The 27665-nt window shown below is 37.6% G+C and overlaps 1 protein-coding gene across 2 annotated transcripts in view; it reads right to left on the bottom strand.

The window, feature by feature from the left end:
* Positions 1–27665, bottom strand: part of PLEKHM3 (pleckstrin homology domain containing M3) — a 187623-nt gene that overhangs the window by 27573 nt on the left and 132385 nt on the right. For both annotated transcript variants that reach the window (XM_030853453.2, XM_030853476.2), the window contains exon 7: positions 7660–7817. In XM_030853453.2, the coding sequence (XP_030709313.1) occupies positions 7660–7817 (158 nt within the window). The remainder of the gene's footprint in view (positions 1–7659; positions 7818–27665) is intronic.

Raw genomic sequence — 27665 nt, 5'->3', positions numbered from 1 at the left:
CTAACAGTGCAGGAGGGTTCCCTTTTCTTCACATCCTCTCCAGCATTTCTTATTTGTAGATTTTCTGATGATGCCCATTCTGACCAGTGTGAGGTGATACCTCACTAGAGTTTTGATTTGCATTTCTCTAATAATTAGTGAGGTTGAGCAGCTTTTTATATGCCTCTTGGCCACCTGTATGACTTCTTTGGAAAAATGTCAATTTAGGTCTTCTACCCATATTTGGATTGGGTTGTTTGTTTTCTTAATACTGAGCTGTATGAACTATTTATATATTTTGGAGATTAATCCTTTGTCTTTTGATTCATTTGCAAATATTTTCTCCCATTCTGAGGGTTGTCTTTTCATCTTCTTTATGGTTACCTTTGCTGTGCAAAACCTTTTGAATTTCATTAGGCCCCATTTGTTTATTTTGGTTTTTATTTCCATTATTCTAGGAGGTGGGTCAAAAAAAATCTTGCTGTCATTTATGTCAAAGAGTGTTCTTCCTCTGTTTTCCACTAAGAGTTTTATAGTGTCTGGTCTTACATTTAGGTCTTTAATCCATTTTGAGTTTATTTTTGTGTATGGTGTTAGGGAGTGTTCTAATTTCATTCTTTTACATGTAGCTGTCCAGTTTTCCCAGCACCACTTATTGAAGAGACTGTCTTTTCTCCATTGTATATCCTTGCCTCCTCTGTCATAGACTAGTTGACCATAGGTGCGTGGGTTTATCTCTGGGCTTTCTATCCTGTTCCATTGATCTATATTTCTGTTTTTGTGCCAGTACCATATTGTCTTGATTACTGTAGCTTTGTAGTATAGTCTGAAGTCAGGGAGTCTGATTCCTCCAGCTCTGTTTTTTCCCCTCAAGATTGCTTTGGCTATTCGGAGTCTTTTGTGTCTCCATACAAATTAAAATTTTTTTTTTCTAGTTCTGTAAAGAATGCCATTGGTAATTTGATACGGATTGCACTGAACCTGTAGATTGCTTTGGGTAGTATAGTCATTTTCACAATATTGATTCTTCCAATCCAAGAAAATGGTATATCTCTCCATCTGTTTGTATCATCTGTAATTTCTTTCATCCGTGTCTTGTAGTTTTCTGAGTACAGGTCTTTTACCTCCTTAGGTAGGTTTATTCCTAGGTATTTTATTCTTTTTGTTGCAATGGTGAATGGGACTGTTTCCTTAATTTCTCTTTCTGATCTTTTGTTCTTAGTGTATAGGAATGCAAGAGATTTCTGAGCATTAATTTTGTACCTTGCAGCTTTACCAAATTCATTGATTAGCTCTGGTAGTTTTCTGGTGATATCTTTAGGATGACCTATGTATAGTATCACATCATCTGCAAACAGTGACAGTTTTACTTCTTCTTTTCCAATTTGTATTCCTTTTATTTCTTTTTCTTCTCTGATTGCCATGGCTAGGACTTCCAAAACTATGTTGAATAAGAGTGGCGAGGGTGGACATCCTTGTCTTGTTCCTGATCTTAGAGGAAATGCTTTCAGTTTTTCACCATTGAGAATGACATTTGCTGTGGGTTTGTTGTATATGGCTTTTATTATGTTGAGGTAGGTTCCCTCTATGCCCACTTTCTGGAGAGTTTTTATCATAAATGGGTGTTGAATTTTGTCAGAAGCTTTTTTTGCATCTATTGAGATGATCATATGGTTTTTATTCTTCAATTTGTTAATATGGTGTATCACATTGATTGATTTGTGTATATTAAAGAATCCTTGCATCCCTGGAATCAATCCCACTTGATCATGGTGTATGATCCTTTTAATGTGTTGTTGGATTCTGTTTGCTAGTATTTTGTTGAGGATTTTTGCATCTATATTCATCAGTGATATTGGTCTGTAATTTTCTTTTTTTGTAGTATCTTTGTCTGATATTGGTATCAGGGTGATGGTGGCCTCATAGAATGAGTTTGGGAGTGTTCCTTCCTCTGCAATTTTTTGGAAGAGTTTGAGAAGGACGGGTGTTAGCTCTTCTCTAAATGTTTGATAGAATTCACCTGTGAAGCCATCTGGTCCTGGGCTTTTGTTTGTTGGAAGATTTTTAATCACAGTTTCAATTTCATTACTTGTGATTGGTCTGCTCATATTTTCTATTTCTTCCTGGTTCAGTCCTGGAAGGTTATACCTTTCTAAGAATTTGTCCAGTTCTTCCAGGTTGCCCATTTTATTGTCATAGAGTTGCTTGTACTAGTCTCTTATGATGCTTTATATTTCTGCAGTGTCCATTGTAACTTCTCCTTTTTCATTTCTAATTTTATTGATTTGAGTCCTCTCCCTCTTTTTATTGATGAGTCTGACTAAAGGTTTATCAATTTTGTTTATTTTCTCCAAGAACCAGCCTTTAGTTTTATTGATCTTTGCTATTGTTTTCTTTGTTTCTATTTCATTTATTTCTGCTCTGATCTTTATGATTTCTTTCCTTCTACTAACTTTGGATTTTGTTTGTTCTTCTTTCTCTAGTTCCTTTAGGTGTAAGGTTAGATTGTTTATTTGAGATTTTTCTGGTTTCTTGAAGAGAGCTTGAATTGCTATGAACTTCCCTATTAGAACTGCTTTTGCTGCATCCCATAGGTTTTGGATCGTTGTGTTTTTGTTGTCATTTGTCTCTAGGTATTTTTTGATTTCCTCTTTGAATTCTTCAGTGATCTCCTGTTTATTTAGTAACATATTGTTTAACCTCCATGTGTTTGTGTTTTTTATGTATTTTTCCCTGTAATTTATTTCTAATTTCATAGTGTTGTGGTCAGAAAAGACGCTTGATATGATTTCAGTTTTCTTAAATTTACGGAGGCTTGATCTGTGACCCAAGATGTGATCTATCCTGGAGAATGTTCCCTGTGCACTTGAGAAGAAAGTGTAATCTGCTGTTTTCGGATGGAATGTCCTATAAATATCAATTAAATCTATCTGGATTATTGTGTCATTTAAAGCTTGTGTTTCCTTATTTATTTTCATTTTGGATGATCTTTCCATTGGTGAAAGTGGGTGTTAAAGTCCCTTACTATTATTGTGTTACTGTTGATTTCCCCTTTTATGGCTGTCAGCACTTGCCTTATGTATTGAGGTGCTCCTATGTTGGGTGCGTATATGTTTATAATGGTTATATGTTCTTCTTGGATTGATCCCTTGATCATTATGTAGTGTCCTTCCTTGTCTCTTGTAACATTCTTTATTTTAAAGTCTATTTTATCTGATATGAGTATTGCTACTCCAGCTTTGTTTTGATTTCCATTTGCATGGAATATCTTTTTCAATCCCCTCACTTTCAGTCTGTATGTGATCCTAGGTCTGAAGTGAGTCTCTTGTGGATAGCATATATATGGGTCTTGTTTTTGTATCCATTCAGCAAGCCTCTGTCTTTTGCTTGGAGCATTTAATCCATTCACATTTAAGGTAATTGTCAACATGTATGTTCCTATTATCATTTTCTTAATTGTTTTGGGTTTGTTTTTGTAGGTCCTTGTCTTGTGTTTCCCACTTAGAGAAGTTCCTTTAGCATTTGTTGTAGAGCTGGTTTGGTGCTGCTGAATTCTCTTCGCTTTTGCTTGTCTGTAAAGCTTTTGATTTCTCTGTCAAATGTGAATGAGATGCTTGCTGGGTAGAGTAAACTTGGTCGTAGGTTCTTCCTTTTCATCACTTTAAATATATCGTGCCACTCCCTTCTGGCTTGTAGAGTTTCTGCTGAGAAATCAGCTGTTAACCTTATGGGAGTTCCCTTGTATGTTATTTCTCATTTTTCCCTTGTTGCTTTTAATAATTTTTCTTTGTCTTTAATTTTTGTCAATTTGATCACTATGTCTCTCAGCGTGTTTCTCCTTGGGTTTATCCTGCCTGTGACTCTCTGCACTTCCTAGGCTTGGGTGGCTATTTCCTTTCCCATGTTAGGGAAGTTTTCGACTATAATCTCTTCAAGTATTTTCTGGGGTTCTTTCTCTCTCTCTTTTCCTTCTGGGACCCCTACAATGTGAATATTGGTTTATTTAATGTTGTCCCGGAGGTCTCTTAGGCTGTCTTCATTTCTTTTCATTCTTTTTTCTTTATTCTGTTCTGCAGCAGTGAATTCCACCATTCTGTCTTCCAGGTCACTTATCCGTTCTACTGCCTCAGTTATTCTGCTATTGATTCCTTCTAGTGTATTTTTTCATTTCAGTTATTTTATTGTTTATGTTTGTTTGTTCTTTAATTCTTCTAGGTCTTTGTTAAACATTTCTTGCATCTTCTCGATCTTTGCCTCCATTCTTTTTCTGAGGTCCTGGATCATCTTCACTATCATTATTCTGAATTCCTTTTCTGGAAGGTTGCCTATCTTCACTTCATTTAGTTGTTTTTCTGGGGTTTTATCTTGTTCCTTCATCTGGTACATAGTCCTCTGCCTTTTCATTTTGTCTTTCTTTCTGTGAATGTGGTTTTCATTCCACAGGCTGCAGGATTGTAGTTCTTCTTGCTTCTGCTGTCTCTGAAGGTATACTGTTAATCTTCTAATATGTAGGTATTTTCCAGGTATCTTTCTGTTATGAAATACTAGTTTAATTTCATTATGGTCTGAGAACATACTTTGCATAATTTTTATTCTTTAAAATTTGTCCAGATGTGTTTTATGGCCCAAAATATGGTCTCTCTTGGTAAATATTCCATGTGAACTTGAGAAGAATGCAAATTCTGTTGTTGTTGGATGAACCACATGAATTGACATGGATGTCAATTAGATTCACTTGGTTGATAGTGCTTTTCAGTTTAACTATATGCTCATTGATTTTCTGCCTACTGGATCTATCAGTTACTGATAGAGTGGTGGTGAAGCCTGTAACTATAATAGTGTACATATATAAATAGAACAGTGAATTCATCTGTTTCTCCATGTAGTTCTATCAGTTTTTGTCTGATGTATTTTGACTCTTTGTTCATACACACTAAGGATTGTTATGTCTTTTTGAAGAATCGACCCCATTATCATTGTAATGCCCCTCTTTATCACTGTGTAAAGGATGGTATTATTTCTTTAAATATTCAACAAAATTCACCAGTGAAGCCATCCAACTGTTTCATGGGAAGATTTAAAGTAATTTAAGATTACTATTTCAAATTCTTGTAGGTCTATTCATATTTCTATTTCTTCTTGAGTCAGTTTTGGTAACTTGTCTTTCCAGAAATTTATCCATTTTATCTAAGTTGTCTAACTTGTTGGCATGAAGTTGTTTATACTATCTCTTTAAAATTTTTTAAATTGCTGTATGCTTTTTCATTACTGATTTTGGGAATCCATGTCTTCTCTCTTAATTTCTTGCTCAGCCTACCTAAAGGGTTATCAAGTTTGTTGATATATTTTTTAAAAATATTTATTTATTTTTGGCTGAGTTGGGTCTTAGTTGCAGCACATGGGATCTTTTGTTGTGGTGCATGGGAGCCAGAGTGCATGGGCTCTGTAGTTGTGGCTCACAGGCTCCAGAGTGCGAGGGCTCTGCAGTTTCGGCATGTGGGCTCACTAGTTATGGCTCATGTGTTCAGTAGTTGTGGTGCACAGGCTTAGTTGCCCTGTGGCGTGTGGGATGTTTGTTAGTCCTCCAACCAGGGATCGAACCTGCATCCCCTGCATTGGAAGGCGGATTCTTAACCACTGGACCACCAGGGAAGTCACTGTTGATCTTTTCAAAGAACTAATTTGTGGTTTCATCAATCTACTGCTTTTCTGTTTTTTACTTCATTGATATCTGCTCTAATCTTTATCCTTTCCTTCCTCCTGCTTGCTTTGGATTTATTTTGCTCTTCATTATCTCATTTCTTAAAGTGGAATTTTAGATTATTAATTTGAGAACTTCTTTCTTCTTTTCTGATATAGGTGTTTATAGCCATAAATTTCACTCAGAGCACTACTTTAGCTGCATTCCATACATTTTGATATTTTGTATTTCATTTTCATTCATTTACAAATATTTTTAAAATTTCTCTTGTGGTGGATTTCTTCTTTGACCCATGAGTTTTTAGAGTGTATTATTTAATTTCCAAATATTTTGGGGTTTCCCAGATTTTTTTTTTCTACTGGATATCTTAATTCCATGTGTCAGAGAACATATTTGGTATGGTTTCAATCTTTTTAAATTTACTGAGACTTCTTTTATGGCCCAGAATATATGGTTTATTCAGTTGGAAACATTTTTTAAATTTAATTTTTATTTTTTTATTAAATATTTTTATTGCAGTATAATTCACTCTTTTAAAGCATAAAATTCACTGCTTTTTATTGTATTCACAAGACTGTGTAACCATCACCATTATCTAATTCTAGAACATTTTCATCACTCCCAAAAGAAATCCATACCCATTAGTAGTTACTCCCTTTTCCCCTTTCACCAAGCTCTAGGCAACTACTAATCTACTTTCTATCTCTATGGATTTGCCTATTTGGAACACTTCCTATAAATGGAACATATGTGGCCTTTTGTGTCTGGTTTCTTGCACTCAGCATAATGTTTTCAAGGTTCATCCACGTTGCAGCATATACTTCATTCCTTTTTAGGCTGAATAATATTCCACTGTGGGTATATGTCACATTTTGTTTATCCAGTAATCAGCTGATAGGCATTTATATTGTTTCTAGTTTTTGGTTATTATCAATACTGTTGCTACGAGCGTTTGTATACAAGTTTTTGTATGGTATACATTTTTAGAAGTATATAATCTTTAGATTATTAGCTAAATACCTGTACTCAGGAAACTGGAGGCTGGAGTGTGTGCATGTGTGTGTGTGGGGGTCTTGTGTTTATGTGTCTTGTCTTTCTGTGTGTGGGGCCTGGATGTTTACAAATAGCCTCTGCATTTAAGAAGAGGCCAGAAGGGCTGAGTCAACTCTTAATATCTTAGCTCCACTACACACGCTTCAACCCTCCCTGGCTATGTGCCTCACCTTCTACTCTGAACCACAGAGTAAGTGAGCCCAGCAGGGTGGGAAATGAGCCGTGACATTCGTGCCCAAAGAAGCCAGTGCACATACATACAATGTATACTTCTGTTATGCTTTTGGGATGAAAGGAAATGTGATATGCATCATTTTATGACTCAGTAAAAGTGACAGGAAAAACCCCACTCTTAGGCTGGGGAAAAAATCGTCCATCAATCAATGGAAGTGACGATACCCAAATATTACTTTGGTTAGAAAAATAATCCCACGTGAACTCCCACTTTTCTGTCCTTTGGGTCCTAAAACTTTCATCACTACACTGCAGTGCATTTATGCAGAAGAGCATGTGGTGAGCCAGAGGGCTGTTCATCAGTGTCCTCTGGTTTTCTTCCTAGTGGCCAATCCAGTTTTGGTCTTCCTCTGCGACTGTGATTTCCATTGCCTATCACTTGACCTGGGATGGTTGTGAGGATTCTTCCTTCCCCATCTTCATTCTAAAATTGAATCTGAACATTCTTTGTTACCTAATAATGCAGAGCTAGGCTATGCAACTTTGTTACCTCATTCTGGATAAAGGTAGCAAGATGAGTTGGAAATAAATATAGGAAACCAAAGGGTTAAAAATGATCTCCAGGAATAAGGGAAATCTGATACAGAGGACGAGACAGATACAGTACTCAACTAAAAGCTGGCCGGCTCTGGCCCAATAACACTGCATGTGACATATTCAGGTATACTTTTATAAGACAAGAGATTGTGTACCTGCTTGTTGAAATATCCTCAAAAGGGTAGAGGATCTCTCCATTGTTACAGATTTCACAGATGAACCCCTTCTGGCTACAAAGACTGCAGCTGTACACATGTGAGGCGGCAAATTTAATGACCTTGCCCAAGAACGGAGCCAGCTTTCCCTCTATCACCTGCAGAAAGAGAAATGGAACAGGGAAGAAGCAAATTTGTTGAGAAGTCTTGCAGATGCAGGAGGAATTCCTTTCCTTTACACAACAGGAAAACCTCTAATTATAATTTCTCAGCAACTCTGAGAAAGAAAAGACATAGTATTTTCACTCCAAAAGAACTCTCTGGCTTAAACCACTGGAGGTTGGAAAATGAAGATGTTGAAATTTCTTTCGTATTCCTCTTTTTTTTGTAGTGTGCTGTAGAGGACTGAGGACCAACAAATGGGGAACCCTACTTTCACAGACTAACTTGACAGTTATCATGCGGTATAAGAGCAGTGTGGTCGATTTCCCAAAATAGACTGAAAACATATAGGGTAAGTACTAATGTAGTATTTTATGTTGTACATGCAATAATATCTGTTTTCTGATGAGTTAATAGAATAGTTTTTTCTCTATCTCCCCTAAGAACATGTAACAAATGTGGAAAATAGGTTTCTCTTGCTGCTGATAATTATAAGAATACACAGAAGCTGCAATTTGGCAGTCTGAGTGCTATATTTAGCCTCAAGATTTAAAAAAAAATCTTTTAGTGTTTAAAAGAAAATAAGCCAATTTAATAATTGGAAGGTTTCACATAAAATTCCAGATTTTTGGCTTCTTTTGGAAAATCATTAGATCTGGAAAAACTAGGCCTGAATTCCAACACGATGATGATCCCAGCTGTGAGTAGAGGCTGCTTGCTCCTGCCGAGGCACGTGCTCTTCAACTGACACTTGTCCCCGTGAGGCCACAGTGTCTTGAGTCTGCCTGCCTCCCACAGTCCCCTCACCTGCTGGCCTGCAAACATCCGTGAGTTTGGAGCCAATGGTCCATCAGAGCCCTCCTCACTTAACTAATACTGCACGGGCTTCAAAGACTTTGGCAGTTCATACACTAACAAGATAAAATTTGCCTTTATTTCTTTCTCATTGATGCATATGCATATGCATGCTGATTTTGATATAAGAAAAAAACGAAGATTAAATTTAATTTGGAAAGAGCTAGAAATGGATACTTTCAAGTGAATCACAGTTAAAATGATAATTTTACATAAAAATAACATCTGAGAGCAGTAAATCATATTTAAAGAGATATAAGAAGGCCAAGGTGAACAAATAGTAATAGCTGATAATACAAAAAAAGACTACAAGTAATGTAATAATGTATTTTGCAATTTCTTTACACTAACAATGAAATATGTGAAAGAGAATGTAAACAAGCAATCCCTTTTAAAGTCACATCAAAAATAAAATAAAATACTTAGGAATAAACCCCACCTAGGAGGTGAAAGACTTACATACTGAGAACTACAAAACCTTAATAAAGGACACTGAAGATGATTCAAAGAAATGGAAAGCTATCCCATGCTCTTGGATTGGAAGAATTAATATTGTTAAAATGACAATACTACCCAAAGGATTTGGGTACTACAAAGCTACAGTATTCAAAACAGCATGGTATTGGCACAAAAACAAACATATGGATCAATGGAACAGAATAGAGAGCCCAGAAGTAAACCCACACACCTACGGTCAATTAATCTTCAACAAAGGAGGCAAGAATATACAATGGGGAAAAGACAGTCTCTTCAGCAAGTGGTGCTGGGAAAGTTGGACAGCCGCATGCAAATCAATGAAATTAGAACACACCCTCACACCATACACAAAAATAAATGCAAAATGACTTAAAGACTTAAATATAAAACATAACACCATAAAACTCCTAGACGAGAACACAGGCAAAAACATTCTCTGACATAAATCGTACCAATGTTTTCTTAGGTCAGTCTCCCAAGGCAACAGAAATAAAAGCAAAAATAAACAAGTGGTACCTAATCAAACTTATAAGCTTTTGCACAACAAATGAAACCATAAACAAAATGAAAAGACAACCTATGGACTGGGAGAAAATATTTGCAAATCATGCGACCAACAAAGGCTTAATTTCCAAAATATACAAACAGCTCATACAACTCAAAAAAAACAAAAACAAAAAATGGGCAGAAGATCTAAACATACATTTCTCCAAAGAAGACATACAGATGGCCAATAGGCACATGAAAAGATGCTCATCATCGCTAATTATTAGAGAAATGCAAGTCAAAACTACATTGAGGGACCATATTACACCAGTCAGAATGGCCATCACTAAGAAGTCTACAAATAAATGCTGGAGAGGGTGTGGAGAAAAATATCCTGTGATAAACCATAATGAAAAAGAATATATATATGTAAAACTGAATTAACACAACATTGTAAATCAACTATACTTCAATAAAATTTTAAAAAATTAATAATGTATTTTGCAAAAAATCAAGCTATACATAATACTGGAGATAAAAACTAAAGTGGTTTATGAACATCACTATTGAATAATCTCATGATGTTTTAAAAATGAATATAATGGTTAAATCTAGGGAAGGGAACAAGTTGGAAAAGCACGTCTTTCACCTTGTATATGGTTGTTTTGGCATTTTTAAAAGCAATGTATATTATTTTTGTATTGATGCAGAAATGGAACAGATGAACCAGGTTTACTACTTTATAAGGGTGTTGTTTTTTTTTCTTAATAAAGGGGGTAGAAATTATGCTGGCTTTTTTTCTTTTTTTTGAGTCAAGCAAGCACATTTTCCACCATTTTAAAATTTATTCTCCTCCCCATTACCTTTAAAAAGCCATAGATAAGACCTCCTTTTATTTATGTTTTCTCAAGGACCATTAACTCCAATCAACCCCAGGAAAGTGTGTTCCTAATAGCAACACATGATATACACTTTCTAAGAAATAACCACTACCAAATCATATACCCAACGGGGTTATTTATAAATTGTGGTAACAATACTTTAGCTGAGTTTTGTTTTACTTATTTTACTCTTTTCTAAACAACCAAAGTTAATGACACATTTAAAGAGAGGCACTAACAAACTATAGTCCATTTAGGGGAAAACATCAGGATATAGAACTCACCTGGTCTGGAAACCAGGTGAGTAAAGGTTGTTTTAAGGAACCGAGGATGAGAAGAGAACACCTTAAGGAAGACATGAGAGTTATCATCTAGGATCTAAAAGAGAAGATTGGGGCATCTTGTACATAAAGTTTTTCTTTATCTAGAAGATTTTCTTGGTACAAAGCGTAAGGGGTATGAACATTTTGAAGGCTTTTGAAATATTTCACCAAATTTACAGTGCCAGTTATTTTTATTTATTCCTATCTGGATATTTTAATAAGCTTTTAAAAATTAATTTGGGAATTGATATCTTCACAACATTTAGTCTCCCTATCTCTATTTTATTAAATCTTCATTTATTAATAATACAAATTTGTTTTTTCCTTTGTATAAGCCACTTTTTTTAAAATTTAATTTTATTTTTTATACAGCAGGTTCTTATTAGTTATCCATTTTATACATATTAGTGTATACATGTCAATCCCAGTCTCCCAATTCATCCCACAACCCCCACCCCCACCACCCCTCTTGGTGTCCATACATTTGTTCTCTACATGTGTGTCTCTATTTCTGCCCTGCAAACTGGTTCATCTGTACCATTTTTCTAGATTCCACATATATGCATTAATACATGATATTTGTTTTGCTCTTTCTGACTTAACTTCAATCTGTATGACAATCTCTAGGTCCATCCACGTCTCTACAAATGACCCAATTTTGTTCCTTTTTATGGCTGAGTAATATTCCATTGTATATATGTACCACATCTTCTTTATACAGTCATCTGTCGATGGGCATTTAGGTTGCTTCCTTGTCCTTGCTATTGTAAATAGTGCTGCAGTGAACACTGGAGTGCATGTGTCTTTTTGAATTATGGTTTTCTCTGGGTATATGCCCAGTAGTGGGATTGCTGGGTCATATGGTAATTCTATTTTTAGTTTTTTAAGGAACCTCCATACTGTTCTCCACAGTGTAAGCCACTCACAGTTGTTAATTAAGTTATTTTAAGGTTAAACTTTTGTATAATATTTTTTCTTATCAGCTAGTGCTGGTGTATTAGAATATACTGATATTTGTGTCCATCTCATATACTATATTACTAAATGTGCATGAATGCCTATCATTTTTAGGTGATTCTTTTGGGTTTTCTGAAGGAAATAATCTGGTCCCTTCCTTTCATGTTTTATGTCTTATTGCATCATGCAGCACTCCTAAAACAATATTAAATAATAATGGTGTTAGTGGACAGTCTTGTTATTTCAATGAAATCAAACTATATAGAGTCTACAGTGAATGATTCATTTTCTTCATCAAACACACATCTTGTCATGCACCACGTTCTATTGATTCCCTTTCTCTTTTTATTTAATTATTTATCTGTAAAATTTTATTTATTTATTTTTGGCTGGGTTGGGTCTTCGTTGCTACACGTGGGCTTTCTCTAGTTGTGGCGAGCAGGGGCTACTCTTCATTGCGGTGTGCAGGCCTCTTATTGCGGTGGCTTCTCTTGTTGTGGAGCACGGGCTCTAGGTGTGTGGGCTTCAGTAGTTGTGGCTCGTGGGCTCTAGAGTGCAGGCTCAGTAGTTGTGGCGCACGGGCTTAGTTGCTCTGCAGCATGTGGGATCTTCCCGGACCAGGGCTCAAACCCGTGTCCCCTGCATTGGCAGGTGGATTCTTAACCACTGTGCCACTGGGGAAGCCCCTCTCTTTCTCTTTTTTAAATAACAGCTTTATTGATATATAGTTCACATAACATGTAATTAACCTATTTAGAGTCTACACTCGAACATGTTTTAGTTTATTCAGAGTTGTGTACATTTCATCAACTTTTCCCCAAATCCCCATACCCATTAGCAGTCACTAGTGTTTTCTCCCTAACCCATCCCCCAAGCCCTAGGCAACCAATAATCTACTTTCTGTCTCTATAGATTTACCTACTCTGGATATTTCATGTAAATAGAATAATATGTGGTCTTTTATGACTGGCTTCTTTCACTTAGCATAAGTTTCAAGGTTCACACTGATTCTCTTTTAAATGTCCCTAGTGTAAGTCTTCTTCCCATCCTATCTCAAGCTTTTATCACCCCTCTCTAGATTAATGAAATAATCTTCCGGTTTTATTTCTGGATAATCGTCTTTTTCCTTTGATCCATCCAGCATATATACTAGTCAGTTTTAGACATCACTTTCATTGTGTGTCATCTCTTCCCTCAAACCTTTGGTTGAATTCTTATTTTATCATTGGTAAAAACTCTTCATTCGTTCATGTCAGAAAATTACATTGAGTTACTATTCTCAGTTACTGATACAAGTGTGAACTAGACAAAACTGCAGCTTACATTTTGCCTGGTATATGAGTGTCTCCATAAGCTGATTCCACACCATCTATCCAAATTCATTTTCCGTTTCTTCATATGTATGTTCCATTGCGAGGAAAGCTTCCCCGGTGTAGAATATGCTTGTTCTTGCTCCTGTGCCTTCACCCATGTATTTCCTCTACTTTCCTTTCACTTCCTCTCTTAACACTTATTTAAACTTCACCCAGGCTTTAAGGCTCAGATCTATTCTGGCGTGATCTGGAGAGCCATCTCTGGCTACTTAACCTGCCATGGATCTCTTGGGCTTCACATAATTTATTTTTACATCACATAATTTAATATAAATCGATGTTCCTTTGTATTTTTTGCTATTGTTTAACATGTGATTGTTTTGCTTGTCCAACTATAGATTGAAAATATAAAAATGGAGATACCACCTATAAAATGGTGATCTTACCTATAAAAGTATAATGGTGACTTTACCTATACAAATGGCAGTTTTATACGGAGCAACCTAAGAGAGTGTAAATCGTCAGGCACCTAAGTTCCTGATGACTGCCTGAGAATGCTTTCCAGTCTTCTTCCTTGGCTGTAGCAGTCATAGCTTTGTGCTACTGTTGTGTCACAACATGTTGAATCATTCTGCTGTGCGATTTAGGGAGGAGCACGAAGAACACATGGACTTGGTGGCAGTGCAGCTCTTCAGAGACCCTTTCTGCTTCTTTATACTTGAGTAACTGCTCTTCCTATTTGTCAGCTGAGGTTCAGGGCCATGTTCCAAAGGGCTGAAGCTGCTGGAAGTTTTTCCTCCAGAAAAGTGAGGTAATATTCTATAAGTTTATTTTAGAATTGACAAACATTTCTTTCATATTATAGAAAGAAAAACTTTATACTGATACATTTCAAGGGGTAAAGGTATATTTGGAAGGTTTAAATCTTGTCTTTGAATATCACAACTAGCAGCACTGGGAAGCTCTTCCGGCTTCTGGTCTAGAGGTTTCATCACTAAGAGAAGCAGGCTCCAGGTGTGACGTCTCCTAGGGTTCTTTTCAAAAAGCAGATATATCTTGGGATAACTACTTAAAAAGAAATCAAGTGTCTTGCCTCCCACCATCTCCTCCTGCCCTCAAGAATCATGCTTTTCACTCCTACTTCCTAGCCATCTTGGTGGAGACTTAAGGTTGGGACCATATACCACAAACAACAGGAAGATGGCAGCCTCAAAGAAGACCAAAGCCCAAGGAGCCCCTCTTTTTCACTCTTTTTTTTCCTGGTCACAGGTTAATATAACTTTATATGAGTCCATCACAAGTCACAAGGCCATGCATCTTTTTTTTTTGTGCGCGGGCCTCTCAACTGTCGTGGCCTCTCCCGTTGCGGAGCACAGGCTCCGCACGCGCAGGCTCAGTGGCCATGGCTCACGGGCCCAGCCGCTCCGCGGCATGTGGGATCCTCCCGGACCGGGGCACTAACCCGTGTACCCTGCCTCGGCAGGCGGACTCTCAACCACTGCGCCACCAGGGAAGCCCCAAGGCCATTCATCTTTAGCGTTAAAAGGCTGATAGTTTCCGTTAACCAGGTGGTCATTTGGATATGCTGTAGGTGCTAATGAAACAGACCTCTGAGATGAGGTTTGGTTATCCCTGGTTTAGTTATTTTCCCCAAAGTGTCTCTCTACGTGAACAAAATCATGACAAAGTAATTAGCAGAAAACACATGTAGCTCTTTGTCCATCTCCTCAGTCTCCCTCACCTTTTCTGTATACCAAATTGCCTTATCTCTTTGAGAAAAGGCATATGTCCAAAATAGGGTGAAAGAGTTTGTTTCTGTTTTCCATTAAACTTAATTTCTTGTATTAAGGAAAATCCTAGTCTGATTCACTTAATTTGGGAGTGTTGCATATATGACTATTCCAGAGGTATCATACTGACCTGGTGTTCAAAGAATGCACACTTCCGTTTGTAACTTAAAATTGTGTCCTTTTATTGCACTGTAGGATAAAGACAAAATGCACTATCAAGCTGGTATCTTAAAGATTTTTCTCTCTTTGTCTTTTGCAGTCTCTCTACAAATTCTTTTCACTCTATCATTTCAGGTACTTCTAGAACTCAAGGAATAGTCAAATTTATCACTCTCCATGATCCAGCTAACTGACAAATATACCAAATATGCTTATGCTTCTTGTGTGACAGCAGCCCATGAAAGCTGCCTGGTCGAACTTCCAGCTCAGGGATACACACATTTTCCCCCCTCTTCTATTCTGGCCAAGATGGTCAGCATTGGAATTTGAGGCCTATGGCTTTCTTGCAGACTAAGACAACAGACTTTATTTGATTTGCTTTCTTGCAGACCAATCGAAAATTACAATTAAGTTAAAAAATAACCTAGTGCTGCCTTCTCCAAACCACAGTTTCAGGAACAGCTGCTTATTACTCATGTGTGGCACCAGGAAATTGCAGTGTCATGTTCAAGGTCTGTAGCCAATAGAAATCTGTGGGATTGGGAAAAGGGCACAAATGATTCTTTTATGTCTGTTACCTTCACTCCCTCAGCACCACCACAAAATTCAAAATCTACAGGGGGAGAGGGACAGAGCACTGGGGACTTGGACAAGAAACAAGAAAGAAAAAGCTCTTTCTCATTGAATTTATGCATCGACGAATTCCTTCCCCCTGATTTGTCAAGTTACCTTCCATTTCAATACAGGCATTCCTCAGCCATTGTGTAACATCTAGATTCTGGACAACTGTTGGCAATACGTTGATGAAGAGGGCTGCTGCACTTGACAAATGGCCCCTCCTCTGAAAGTCTAACCAAAAGACCCCATTCATGTTAAATAAAGCCACCTGCCACTCACTAGTAACAAGCTAGCCTGGTTACTAGTAGAAGAATCAAAATTGTCACGCATTGTAAAATGATTTCAAATATAATTTAGGTTGCATTTGCTTGGCCAGAGGACTATGAAAGGCTGCACTCACTATTTTCTCTCTGAGTGTCATTTCTCAGCATTAACAGGTGGGGACAGTGATGTCTAGTGATCTAGGCCAGGTGAGTTCCTGGAGAGGTAAGAAAAACAGCCTATGGAGTCTGCCCAAGTTTGAAAACCTAAACCACAGCAATAATATTCTGAGTTCTCATTCAATTCTAAATTTCACTTTTTTTTAAATTGACATATAACATTATATTAGTTTCAGGTGTACAATGTCATGATTCGATAGTTGTATACACTGTAAAGTCATCACCACAGTAAGTCTAGTTAACTAAATTTTACTCCTTTTAATAATAAATTCTTAAAAATAGAAAATAAAAAGCATACTACCACATTATTTTGCTCAAAAATAGAAAATAAAAAGCATAGGGAATTTTCTTATTTCAAAAAGTTTGTTAAAACCGCATTTCCCCATAATTAGCCTTTGAGCTCCTTATCATGGCTTAATGCTGGGATGTTTGTATATAAACAGAAAACTGTGTCTTCTCTAATTAGCTGCTCCACACCCTTCTTTTTCCATTACGGGACTGTTCTAACAGGACTAAGATTTTGGCTAATCAAATACTTCACTGAGGGTGGATTATGATGTCACCAATTAGCTCTTATCTGATCCTCTCCCAAAGGTGACAATTTCTACTTAGATATTGGAAACTATGTGATAATTTAATCTGGGTTAGTATAATTGGGTAGATCTGTAAGTGGTCATCACCATTCCTATCAAATTATATTTTGCTTCCTGATGGAAACTATCTCAGGGAATAAAAGATAAACGAATTTCAATTTTCTCCAATGGCTGAATGGTAAAGCTGAGCCCAAGAACATAAATTTCTTATTCACAAAAGTATACGGGGGGACTTCCCTTGTGGTGCAATGGTTAAGAATCAGCCTGCCGGGGCTACCCTGGTAGCGCAGTGGTTAAGAATCCACCTGCCAATGCAGGGAACACGGGTTCGAGCTCTGGTCCAGGAAGATCCCACATGCCGTGGAGCAACTAAGCCCGTGAGCCACAACTACTGAGCCTGTGCTCCAGAGCCCACAAGCTACAACTACTGAACCTGCATACAACTACTAAAGCCCGTGTGCCTAGACCCGTGCTCTGCAACGAGAGAAGGCACTCCAATGAGAAGCCTGAGCACCGCAACGAAGGGTAGCCCCTGCTCACCACAACTGCCCACGCATAGCAACAAAGACTCAACACAGCCAAAATAAATAAATTAATTAATTAAAAAAAAGAAAAAAAAGAATCCACCTGCCAGTGCAGGGCACACAGGTTCAAGCCCTGGTCCAGGAAGATCCCACATGCTGCAGAGCAACTAAGCCCATGCGCCACAACTATTGAGCTTGTGCTCTAGAGCCCATGAGCCACAACTACTGAGCCTGTGTGCCTAGAACCCATGCTCTGCAACAAGAGAAGCCACCGCAGTGAGAAGCCTACGCATCACAACAAAGAGTAGCCCCTGCTCGCCACAACTAGAAAAGTCTGCACGCAGCAATGAAGACCCAACACAGCCATAAATAAATAAATTTATTTTTTAAAAAAAAAAATATATATATACAGGAAGGGGCCTATTTCAGTTTTTCTGCACTATGGAAAGTGCCTCAAGGGGTGTGGCCTCTTGAAGCCACAACCTCATGAAACTTCAGTAGAAGCATTTGCAAACAGTAAGTACAATTACGTGGCCCACATATTCTGAGCCCCAAAGCAGGCCACATGGTCTCATATAAGTGCATAAGTATTATTGAGGGGAAAATAGATTAAAATATTTTAAATTGAGACAGTTCCAGAAAATTCTCATGGTATGGTCAGCAGAATCTTACTCCTCTATTGAGTTAATTAGCTATGTGTCGAAAATAAATCGTATTTAGGTCTCTACTATTCATTTTGGCCCTAGTTATGTCGTTATTACTCACTGAATAGTAAACAAGGAAAGGCTCTAAGTGGTTTCCTTAACTCAGCTTCCTTACTTAATATATGAGAGAACTAAGGCCAAGAGAGGTGATGTGAGCTGTCTAAGATCACCCAGCTGGGCTATGTCAGATACCTGTCCACCCCCTTAAGCACCCTGCACTACTCTAGGAAGGGGCCTTTCTGAGGGCATCTAGGGTCAGAGCGCAGCCCGAGAATCCTGAGGTCACTGGATGCCCACTGATCCACCATATAGAAATGGAGGACTTCTAAACTGACTCAGTCCCTGCCTGGAAACAAGATGCACAGTCTGGTCCAGGTTTACTCCCACAGTCCTGATCTGAACTGGATTTGTCTTTGGCTTATGTAAAGATTTATTGTCCAACATACTTACTACTTGTATGAAAATTCTCTTAAGTGGTCACATCTTGTGTGAATTTCTGAACATGGAGTATGATTCTTATTATTGAGTGAATGACTGGGAAATTCATCGATTAAAGTAACATGAAATTCTGTGACGAAAATGGACTTAACATCAACTTAAACCCTAGGCTATTTACCAAAACTAGAGAAGTAATTTAATTAAAGGAAGAAGCAATTACAGCTGGAAAAAACCAAAGCAAAACAAAGCAACTCCCCGAATGCATGTATGTGGGAGAAATTGAAGAAATACAGCTTTTCAGAGAGGACCTGAGTAGAAGCCAATGGAGGACATCTTAACAGAAAAACAACAAAAGACCCCATGTTTAAAGGGATAGAGAAATAGAGGAGAAATAGGAGCAGTATTCCCTGATCATCTAAGGGAATGACCCACTAAGGGTTAGGAGAGACACAAAAGGCAGAAAGAAGGGAAGAAGTACAGAAAGGGTGGAGTTAAAAAAAAAAAAAAGTTAAAGAAAAGGGAAAAGCGGGCTTCCCTGGTGGCACAGTGGTTGAGAGTCCGCCTGCCAATGCAGGGGACACGGGTTCGTGCCCTGGTCTGGGAAGATCCCACATGCCGTGGAGCGGCTGGGCCCGTGAGCCATGGCCGCTGAGCCTGCACGTCCAGAGCCTATGTTCCGCAACGGGAGAGGCCACAACAGTGAGAGGCCCGGGTACCGCAAAAAAAAAAAGAAAAGGGAAAAGCAATTCAGATGATCACAAAGAGGGGGGAAAAAAAAAAAGGATTGAAGCCGATTTAGATCTGAAATGGGAGCTAGACATCTTGGCTTCTATTCTCAGTTTTGTCTCCACTAAGCTGTCTGACCTTATTAATAAGTCACTTAACTTCTCCATGCCTCAGTTTCCTCATCTACAAAATAAAGTGATCATACTAAGTTATTCAAAACTAGATGATCAGTAAGGATTTCTCTCAGCTTGAAGATTCTATGATTTTGTGATTAACAGACAGGGAAAACATCAAAAGAAGCTTGTTGAATACCCCCAGGAATGTAGAAAGGAAATATCTGGGGAGATAGATAAAAGGTGAGTTTAACCAGACTAATTAGAAGATACCCAAGGAAATTTTCAAAAGAAGTGAAATAATGTCACCAGCTTTTTATTCCTCTGCTCGCTGAGCACCATTCAAAGAGGGAGTTAATGCTTTTTAGGAATCATCCCCTCCCAGGTGTGCAACCAGATATCAGTTTTCCTGAAGAAGTCTGCAAATCCCTTCCTTTCATCAATGCATTTAATTAGTTAATGTTTAGATAGAACTTAGGGATGAAAAGTACAATTTAAGTGTTCAACATTATTATTACTTAACAGCTTTTATGAGACCAGAAATGCCTAAGATTAAATGAGAAACCAAAATGAGTTCCTGGCTAGAAGGTTGTGATCTAATAAATTGCTGGGTTACCGATGTGAGGAAAAACAAACCCTGCATATAAATTGAAATAGCTGCTCTTTATTAGCTTGCATGCCATTGTCTTAAGAATGTGGGTACTTTTTATTCTTTGCCTCAAGGTGTCAACAAGTAGCAAACCACCAGTCAGTACTGATTATGACTACATACATCCTGTTTTTTGAGAATATTATCTGCTGTATTTGTGCTGTTTATGCTGGATATCTGTACACCCAGGGTATGGATTCAAATACATATGGGAATTTAGTACACAATAAAAGTGAGGAGAGATAAATTATTTAATAAATGATGTTGGGACAACTGGTTAGCCATCAAGGGAAAAAATAAAGCTGAATCTCTAACTCATTTCATAAAAAATGTAATTCCAGATAAATGGAAGATTTAAATATAAAAAGTAAACCATGAAAGTATTTTTAAACTATAAAAGTATTAGAGAAAAATGTTAGAAAAATGTTTATGTGGAGTAAGTATTTTGTAATCTTAGAAACCATAAAAAAGTGATAAATCTGAATATACAAAATTAAAAATCAGTACAGTACAAAATACCATTTACAAAGTCACATAACAGAAAACTGGGAAATATATTTCCTAGTTATGTAAAAAGAATGCTGATTTCCTTAATATAATTTAATTACAGGTTAATGAAATAAAAAGGCAATTCACAAAAACTAAGTATAGCCAATATAATATAAAAAAGATACTCAACCTTACTTACAATGAAAAAAATCAAAATCATAGTGTGAAGTTATTTTTTATTTATCAGAATGGCTAGGATTAAAAATATTGTTTACATAGAAAGTTAATGTGGGTGGAGGAAAACAGTCATTCTCAAGACACTGAATGGAAGTAAAAATTGATTCCACCTTTTCAGAAGGCAAGTGGCAATATACATCAAACTGCAAAGCTTGCATACCCTTTGACCTGGTAGTCTCATGTTAATGAACCTACCCTACAGGCTCATTCACACAAGAGTACAAGAAAACGTATGAAGGTGTTCACTGCAGTATTGGTTCTAATAGAGAAAAACGTAACAGATTAAAAATCAAGGTAACTCTATACTATGCAGCTAATAAAAGGATGAGGTAAACCTTTATGTATACTGAACGTGCACATATGTCCAGATGTCCACAGTATAATCTTAAGTGGAAAAGGCAAGATGCAAAGAGGTAGTACTGATCCCATTTGCAAAAAAATTAAATATTCACATTTGTGTATAGAGATGTCTGGAAGAAGACAGACTGGCTATAGTTAAACAAAAGCTACCTCTGCAGAGTGGGATGTGAGGGAGAGAAAGGCAGATGTTAAAAACAGAATTCTGCAACCACCAGAGGAATTAAGATAATAATCCCATTTATAATTGCATCAAAAAAAAAAAAAAACCCTAAGAATAAATTTAACCAAGGAAGTGAAAGACTTGTACACTGAAAACTGAGACATTAATGAAAGAAATTGAAGATACAAGTAAATGGACAGATATTTCATGCTCATGGATTGGAAGAATCAATATGGTTAAAATGTCCATACTACCCCAAACAATATACAGATTCAATGCAATCCCTATCAAAATTCCAATGGCATCTTTTATGGAAACAGAACAAACAATCGAAATATTTGCATGGAACCACAAAAGACCCTGAATAGCCAAAGCAATCTTGAGAAAGCTGGAAGCATAACCTGCTGATTTCAAACTATGTTACAGAGCTATAGTAATCAAAACAGTATGGGATTGGCATAAAAATAGACACACAGATCAACAGAATAGAAATAAACCCATGCATATATGGTCAATTAATTTATGACAAAGGAGCCAGAAGTATACAATGGGGAAAGGGAAGCCTCTTCAATAAATGGTGCTGGGGAAATGGGACAGCCACATGCAAAAGAATGAAACTGGACCACTGTCTTACACCATTTACAAAATTAGCTCAAAATGTATTAAAGACTTGAATGGAAGACCTGAAACCATAAAACTCCTAGAAGAAAACATAGGCAGTAAGCTCCTTGACATCGGTCTTGGAGATGACTTTTTTAATCTGGCACCAAAAGCAAAGGCAACAAAAGCAAAAATAAACAAGTGAGACTATATCAAACTAAAAAGTTACTGCATAGCAAAGAAAACCATCAACAAATGAAAAGGCAACCCCTGAATGGGAGAAAATAATTGCAAGTTATATATCTGATAAGGGGTTAATATCCAAAATATATAAAGAACACATACAATTCAACAGCAAAAAAAAAAAAATCTAATTTAAAAATGGGCAGAGGATATGAATAGACTTTTTTCCAAAGAAGACATACAGATGGCTAACAGTTACATGAAAAGGTGATCAACGTCACCAATCATCAGGGAAATGCAAATCAAAACCAAAATGAGGTACCACCTCACATCTGTTAGAATGGCTATTATCAAAAAGGCAAATAACAAGTGCTGGTGAGAATGTGGAGAAAAGGGAACCCCGTGTGCACTGTTGGTGAGAATGTAAACTGGTGCAGCTATTATAAAAAATGGTATGGAGGATCCTCAAAAAATTAAAAATAGAACTACCATATCATACAGTAATTCCAAGTCTGGGCATTTATCTAAAGAAAACAAAAACACTCACCTGAAAAGATATATGCACCCCCCTGTTCATTGCAGCGTTACTTACAATAGCCAAGATATGGAAGCAACCTAAGTGTCCAGTGATGGATGAATGGATAAAGATGTGTGTGTGTGTGTGTGTATACATATATATAGTGTGTATACATATATATAGTGTGTATACATATAGTGTGTGTATACACACACACACAATGGTATATTATTGAGCCATAAAAAAGAATGAAACCTTGCCATTTGCGACAACATGGATGGACCTTGAGGGCATTATGCTAAGTGAAATAAGTCAGACAAAGAAAGGCAAATACTGTATGATCTTACTCATATTTGGAATCTAAAACAAAACAAACCAGCTTATAGATACATAGAAGAGATTGGTGGTTGCTAGAGACAATAGGTGGGGGGTAAGTGAAGAAGGTGAAAGGAGTTAAAAGGTATTGGGATGCCATTTTGGGGAATATATCTTAAGAAAATAAGTTAATATTGGATTGGCCAAAAAGTTCGTTTGGTTTTTTCCATAAGATGGCTATAGTAGCACTTAGCTGTCTTTAACTTCATTCAAAACAATTTTGTTAGATTGTATTGTGACAGCTGTCATATCAGCGTGCGTTTAAAAAAAGACTTATCGGGACTTTCCTGGTGGCGCAGTGGTTAAGAATCCGCCCACTAATGCAGGGGACATGGGTTCGAGCCCTGGTCTGGGAAGATCCCACACGCCGTGGAGCAACTAAGCCCGTGAGCCACAACTACTGAGCCTGTGCTCTAGAGCCCACGAGCCACAACTACTGAAGCCCACGCGCCTAGAGCCCATGCTCCGCAACAAGAGAAGTCACCACAATGAGAAGCCCGCACACCGCAACAAAGAGTAGCCCCTGCTCGCCACAACTAGAGAAAGCCCATGCGCATCAACGAAGACCCAACACAGCCAAAGATAAATAAATTTATTTTAAAACATAAAAAAAGAAAAGAAAAAAAGACTTATCAAAACTGGTGAATTTTTGTGTAGCCATTTTAGTATTGATGATGGAAGAAAAACAACATTTTTGGCATATTATGTTTTATTATTTCAAGAAAGGTAAAAACACAACAGAAACGCAAAAAAAAAGATTTGTGTAGTGTATGGAGAAGGTGCTGTGACTGATCGAATGTGCCAAAAGTGGTTTGCGAAGTTTCATGCTGGAGATTTCTCCCTGGACGATGCTCCACAGTTGGGTAGACCAGTTGAAGTTGATAGGGATCAAATCGAGACATTAATTGAGAACAATCAACGTTATACCACGTGGGAGATAGCCGACATACTCAAAATATCCAAATCAAGCAATGAAAATCATTTGCACCAGCTTGCTTATGGTAATCGCTTTATTGTTTGGGTTCCACATAAGTGAAAAAAACCTTCTTGACCATATTTCCGCATGTGATTCTCTACCGGAACGTAATGAAAATGTTCTGTTTTCAAAAAAATTGTGACAGGCGATGGAAAGTGGATACTGTACAATAATGTGGAACGGAAGAGATCATGGGACAAGTGAAATGAACCACCGCCAACAATACCAAAGGCCGGTCTTCATCTAAAGAAGGTGATGTTGTGTATATGGTGGGATTGGAAAGGAGTCCTTTATTATGAGCTCCTTCTGGAAAACGAAACGATTAATTCCAACAAGTACTGCTCCCAGTTAGACCAACTGAAAGCAGCATTCGATGAAAAGCGTCCAGAATTAGTCAACAGAAAACGCATAATCTTCCATCAGGATAACAAAAGACCTCATGTTTCTTTGATGACCAGGCAAAAACTGTTACACCTTGGCTGGGAAGTTCTGATTCATCTGCCATATTCACCAGACTTTGCACCTTCGGATTTCCATTTATTTAGGTCTTTACAAAATCTCTTAATAGAAAAAGTTTCAATTCCCTGGCAGATGGTAAAACGCACCTGGAACAGTTCTTTGCTCAGAAAGATAAAAAGTTTTAGGAAGACGGAATTATGAAGTTGCCTGAAAAATGGCAGAAGGTAGTGGAACAAAAGAGTGAATACGTTGTTCAATACAGTTCTTGGTGAAAATGAAAAATGTGTCTTTTATTTTTACTTAAAAACCAAAGGCACTTTTTGGCCAACCCTATACAAAGTTCCACTTATAAAATAAATAAGTCACGTGTATATAATTTACAGCATCATGACTATAGTTAATGATACTGTATTGCATATTTGAAAGTTGCTAAGAGAGTAGATCTTAAAAGTTCTTATGATAAGAAAAAAATTTTGTAACTATGTGTGGTGATGGATGTTAACTAGACTTACTGTGGTGATCATTTTGCAAGACATACAAACATTGGAAATTACATTGCACAACCTGAAGCTAATATAATGTTAATGTCAATCATACCTCAGTTTAAAAAATCTATCAGAGAGATTCAGATAAAGATGATAACTTCTTAAAAGTAAAGGAGTAGTAGTAGGAGTGGAAAGGGAAGGAAAATTTTAAGAAAAAATTTAGTGGTAACATTGGAAGAGCATGTTGGTGATTGTGTGAATGATATTTGTAATAAAACGTTAAACTCTTTTGATGTTTGACTGCAAATAGCTTTTAAGCCTCACACCTGCCTCTTCTTATACCCCACACCTGGGCAAGCTGATAGGGAAGCCCAAGCACCTACAGGAGATTCAAACCACCCAATCTCCTGTCTTTCTAGGTCAGTCCTCACCCAGGCCCACCCCCTAACCACAATAAAAGCCTCAAGCCAGTCTGCTTTCCTTGCTCTCTCCAGCCATTTTGGACCAGCTTGGGACTGCTCTGCTCATCCCATAAACCTCCATTATGTAAGTAATAAATCTTTTTGCACCTTCACAAATATATATGTATATAATTTCGTATTTTTAATTTTTAAATTAATATGAATTGCCACTTTTATAATAAATGCTTAAATTGTTAAAAAACAATGACAGTGCTACAAAGCATGGCTTTAGAAATAAATACATGTAATTTGCATATGCATGTATATAAGCATTATGAAAATGCAGAGAACCTTCCATTTTGTTGGTATTATATGACCTGTGTTTTCACTTATCTTCATGTTTATTTTCACAAAAGTTCTTGAAAATTGCCTATCAGTGAACCTGTCATGGCCACATAAGACTCAATGCTTGTATCCAAGGAGACCTGTCTGTCTAATCAGAATGTTCCCTGACTTATGGGTTTTTTAGGTTTCAGAAGGTAACATTGCCCCGTTCAATTAGAATGATTTATAAGATATGCATAGTGTCAATAGCCATATCTAATACTAGGCAATTGAAGGTTGGTTTTTGTTTGCATAATTATCACTGAATTCTAGACATTTAATCTTATCTTCTTAAATACCTAACTGGGAGTTGGTAAGTAAGCAGTTGGTTAGGATGAATACTGAAGTTTTTACAAATCTCACTTAAATGTTTTAAATGCCCTTCTCCAGCTTTGCTGGGCCAGGGCTTTTTCCCTCCTGACCTAGCAGAAACGACCTTCCTCTCACTGCTCCATCCCAAGGCACGTTACTTGATTTTGATCAGCTGGTTGGTCTCGACATTCCAATCGTTTTAGATTGTGTTTTTGTAATCAACAGGAGGAGAAACAGAATTGGTATCAGATTTAAAAAATCCATTCCCCAGCCATTCAGAGGTCACAATCATTTCACATCACCCAGGGCATTATGCAGGAGAAGTATGTTGCCCAGTCTGAACACTTTTACCACTTAGTTTGGTGTCAATCCAAGAAAAGGTCAACATACTGACTGACGTGCCTTGGACTTGGCCTTAAGAAAGAAATGAAAATGGTGGTTTTACAACAGGAGGACATTCAAAGATAAGATTAGGTTCAAAGAGAAAAGCATTCTGAATAGTATTGTCACCTGTGACACGTTTAGAGGTTCAGTAAAATCTAAATGGAAAAGTGCCCTAAGGTAGGAAGCCCAGTAAACAGTCAACTTTCCGGAGGACTGAGGGTGGACGGTCTGTCATCTGGTACAGCGTCTAAAACCCTTCTCCACACCACCCGGGTGGCCTGCCTTTCTTGGTTCTATCATCTCTGTACCACTGGGCTGGAAGAAGAGAGAGACTCTCCTCTAGATTCATTCACTACTGCCGGTAGGCAGCTCTAGCAAAGGGCAACTCTCCACTAGGTCAGAATTTTGTATGAGTTGTAGAGGTTTGTTTTCCTTGGGCTTCCTGTCCTTCAGGAGCATGGTTCACTGAAAAAGGGTTTCACTTAGTCCCTCACAATGCCTACCCCACCACTTTTTTTTTAAGTGAAGAGAGCTCAGCTAATTGAAACTCCAAGCAGTTGTAGAGCAGCATATGTAAACTAGGAGAAGAGTTTTCATTGGTTACCTCTTTTATTACATTTCTTTAAACCGAGGTATAAAATACATGAGGTAAGATGCACAGATCTGAAGTATACAGCTCAGTGACCTTTTAAACATGTGTGTGAAAATACCTGTTCTCTTGGCTTCCAGTCCCAACCACTGCAGCCCATTCTCTATGCCATCACCAGAAGGATCTTACTAAAACACAGATTTGACTGAACAATAAGAATAATGACATCAGCTGTTGCACCACCCTCACAGCAGTGATTAGCTGTTAATATGTGCCAATCACTGTCCTAAGCTTTTAAATGCATGACCTCCTTTAAGATAACGCAAGTCAAGCACTTAGAACATTGGCAGGCACACAGCGAGCATTAAATAAATAACTATTATGATTCGCAAGACCCCTGAAGGTCAGTATTTTTATCGTAACCAATTTATAGGTGATAGAACTGAGGCTTAGAAGGATTGAGTCATTTGCCCAAGGTCACCAAGCTTGGATGTGTGGAGTAGGGAGCTGGGTTCCCGGAGCGCTTTAGTGCTGTCCTAGAGCTGGCATTTCTTTAATGAAAACTCCCAGAGGCCTCTTCAGCCCCTGTGGGATGAGGTCTCAACTCCTTAGCAGGCCCTACAAGGGCTTCCCACAAGCTAGGTACAGCCTGTCTTTCCACACTTGCTTCCGGCTTTTATCTGCCATGCATCAGGCTCCTGCTCCCTAAATAACTACCATTCATTGCTATGACCAGGTATGAGTTCTGGGTACTTCTGTATCTATTTCCAATTCTTACAGTATCATACTCATTTTACATATAAGTACACTGAGACATAGGAAGATTACGGGACTTGTTTCATGGTCAGAGAGCTCAATCAAAGCTGGAGTCTGAACTGGGTCGTCTG

The sequence above is a fragment of the Globicephala melas genome, chromosome 7 (assembly GCF_963455315.2).
Source record: "Globicephala melas chromosome 7, mGloMel1.2, whole genome shotgun sequence".
Lineage (NCBI taxonomy): Eukaryota > Metazoa > Chordata > Mammalia > Artiodactyla > Delphinidae > Globicephala > Globicephala melas.
The sequence above is the reverse complement of the archived record's forward strand: the minus strand, read 5'-3'. Positions and strand labels throughout refer to the sequence as shown.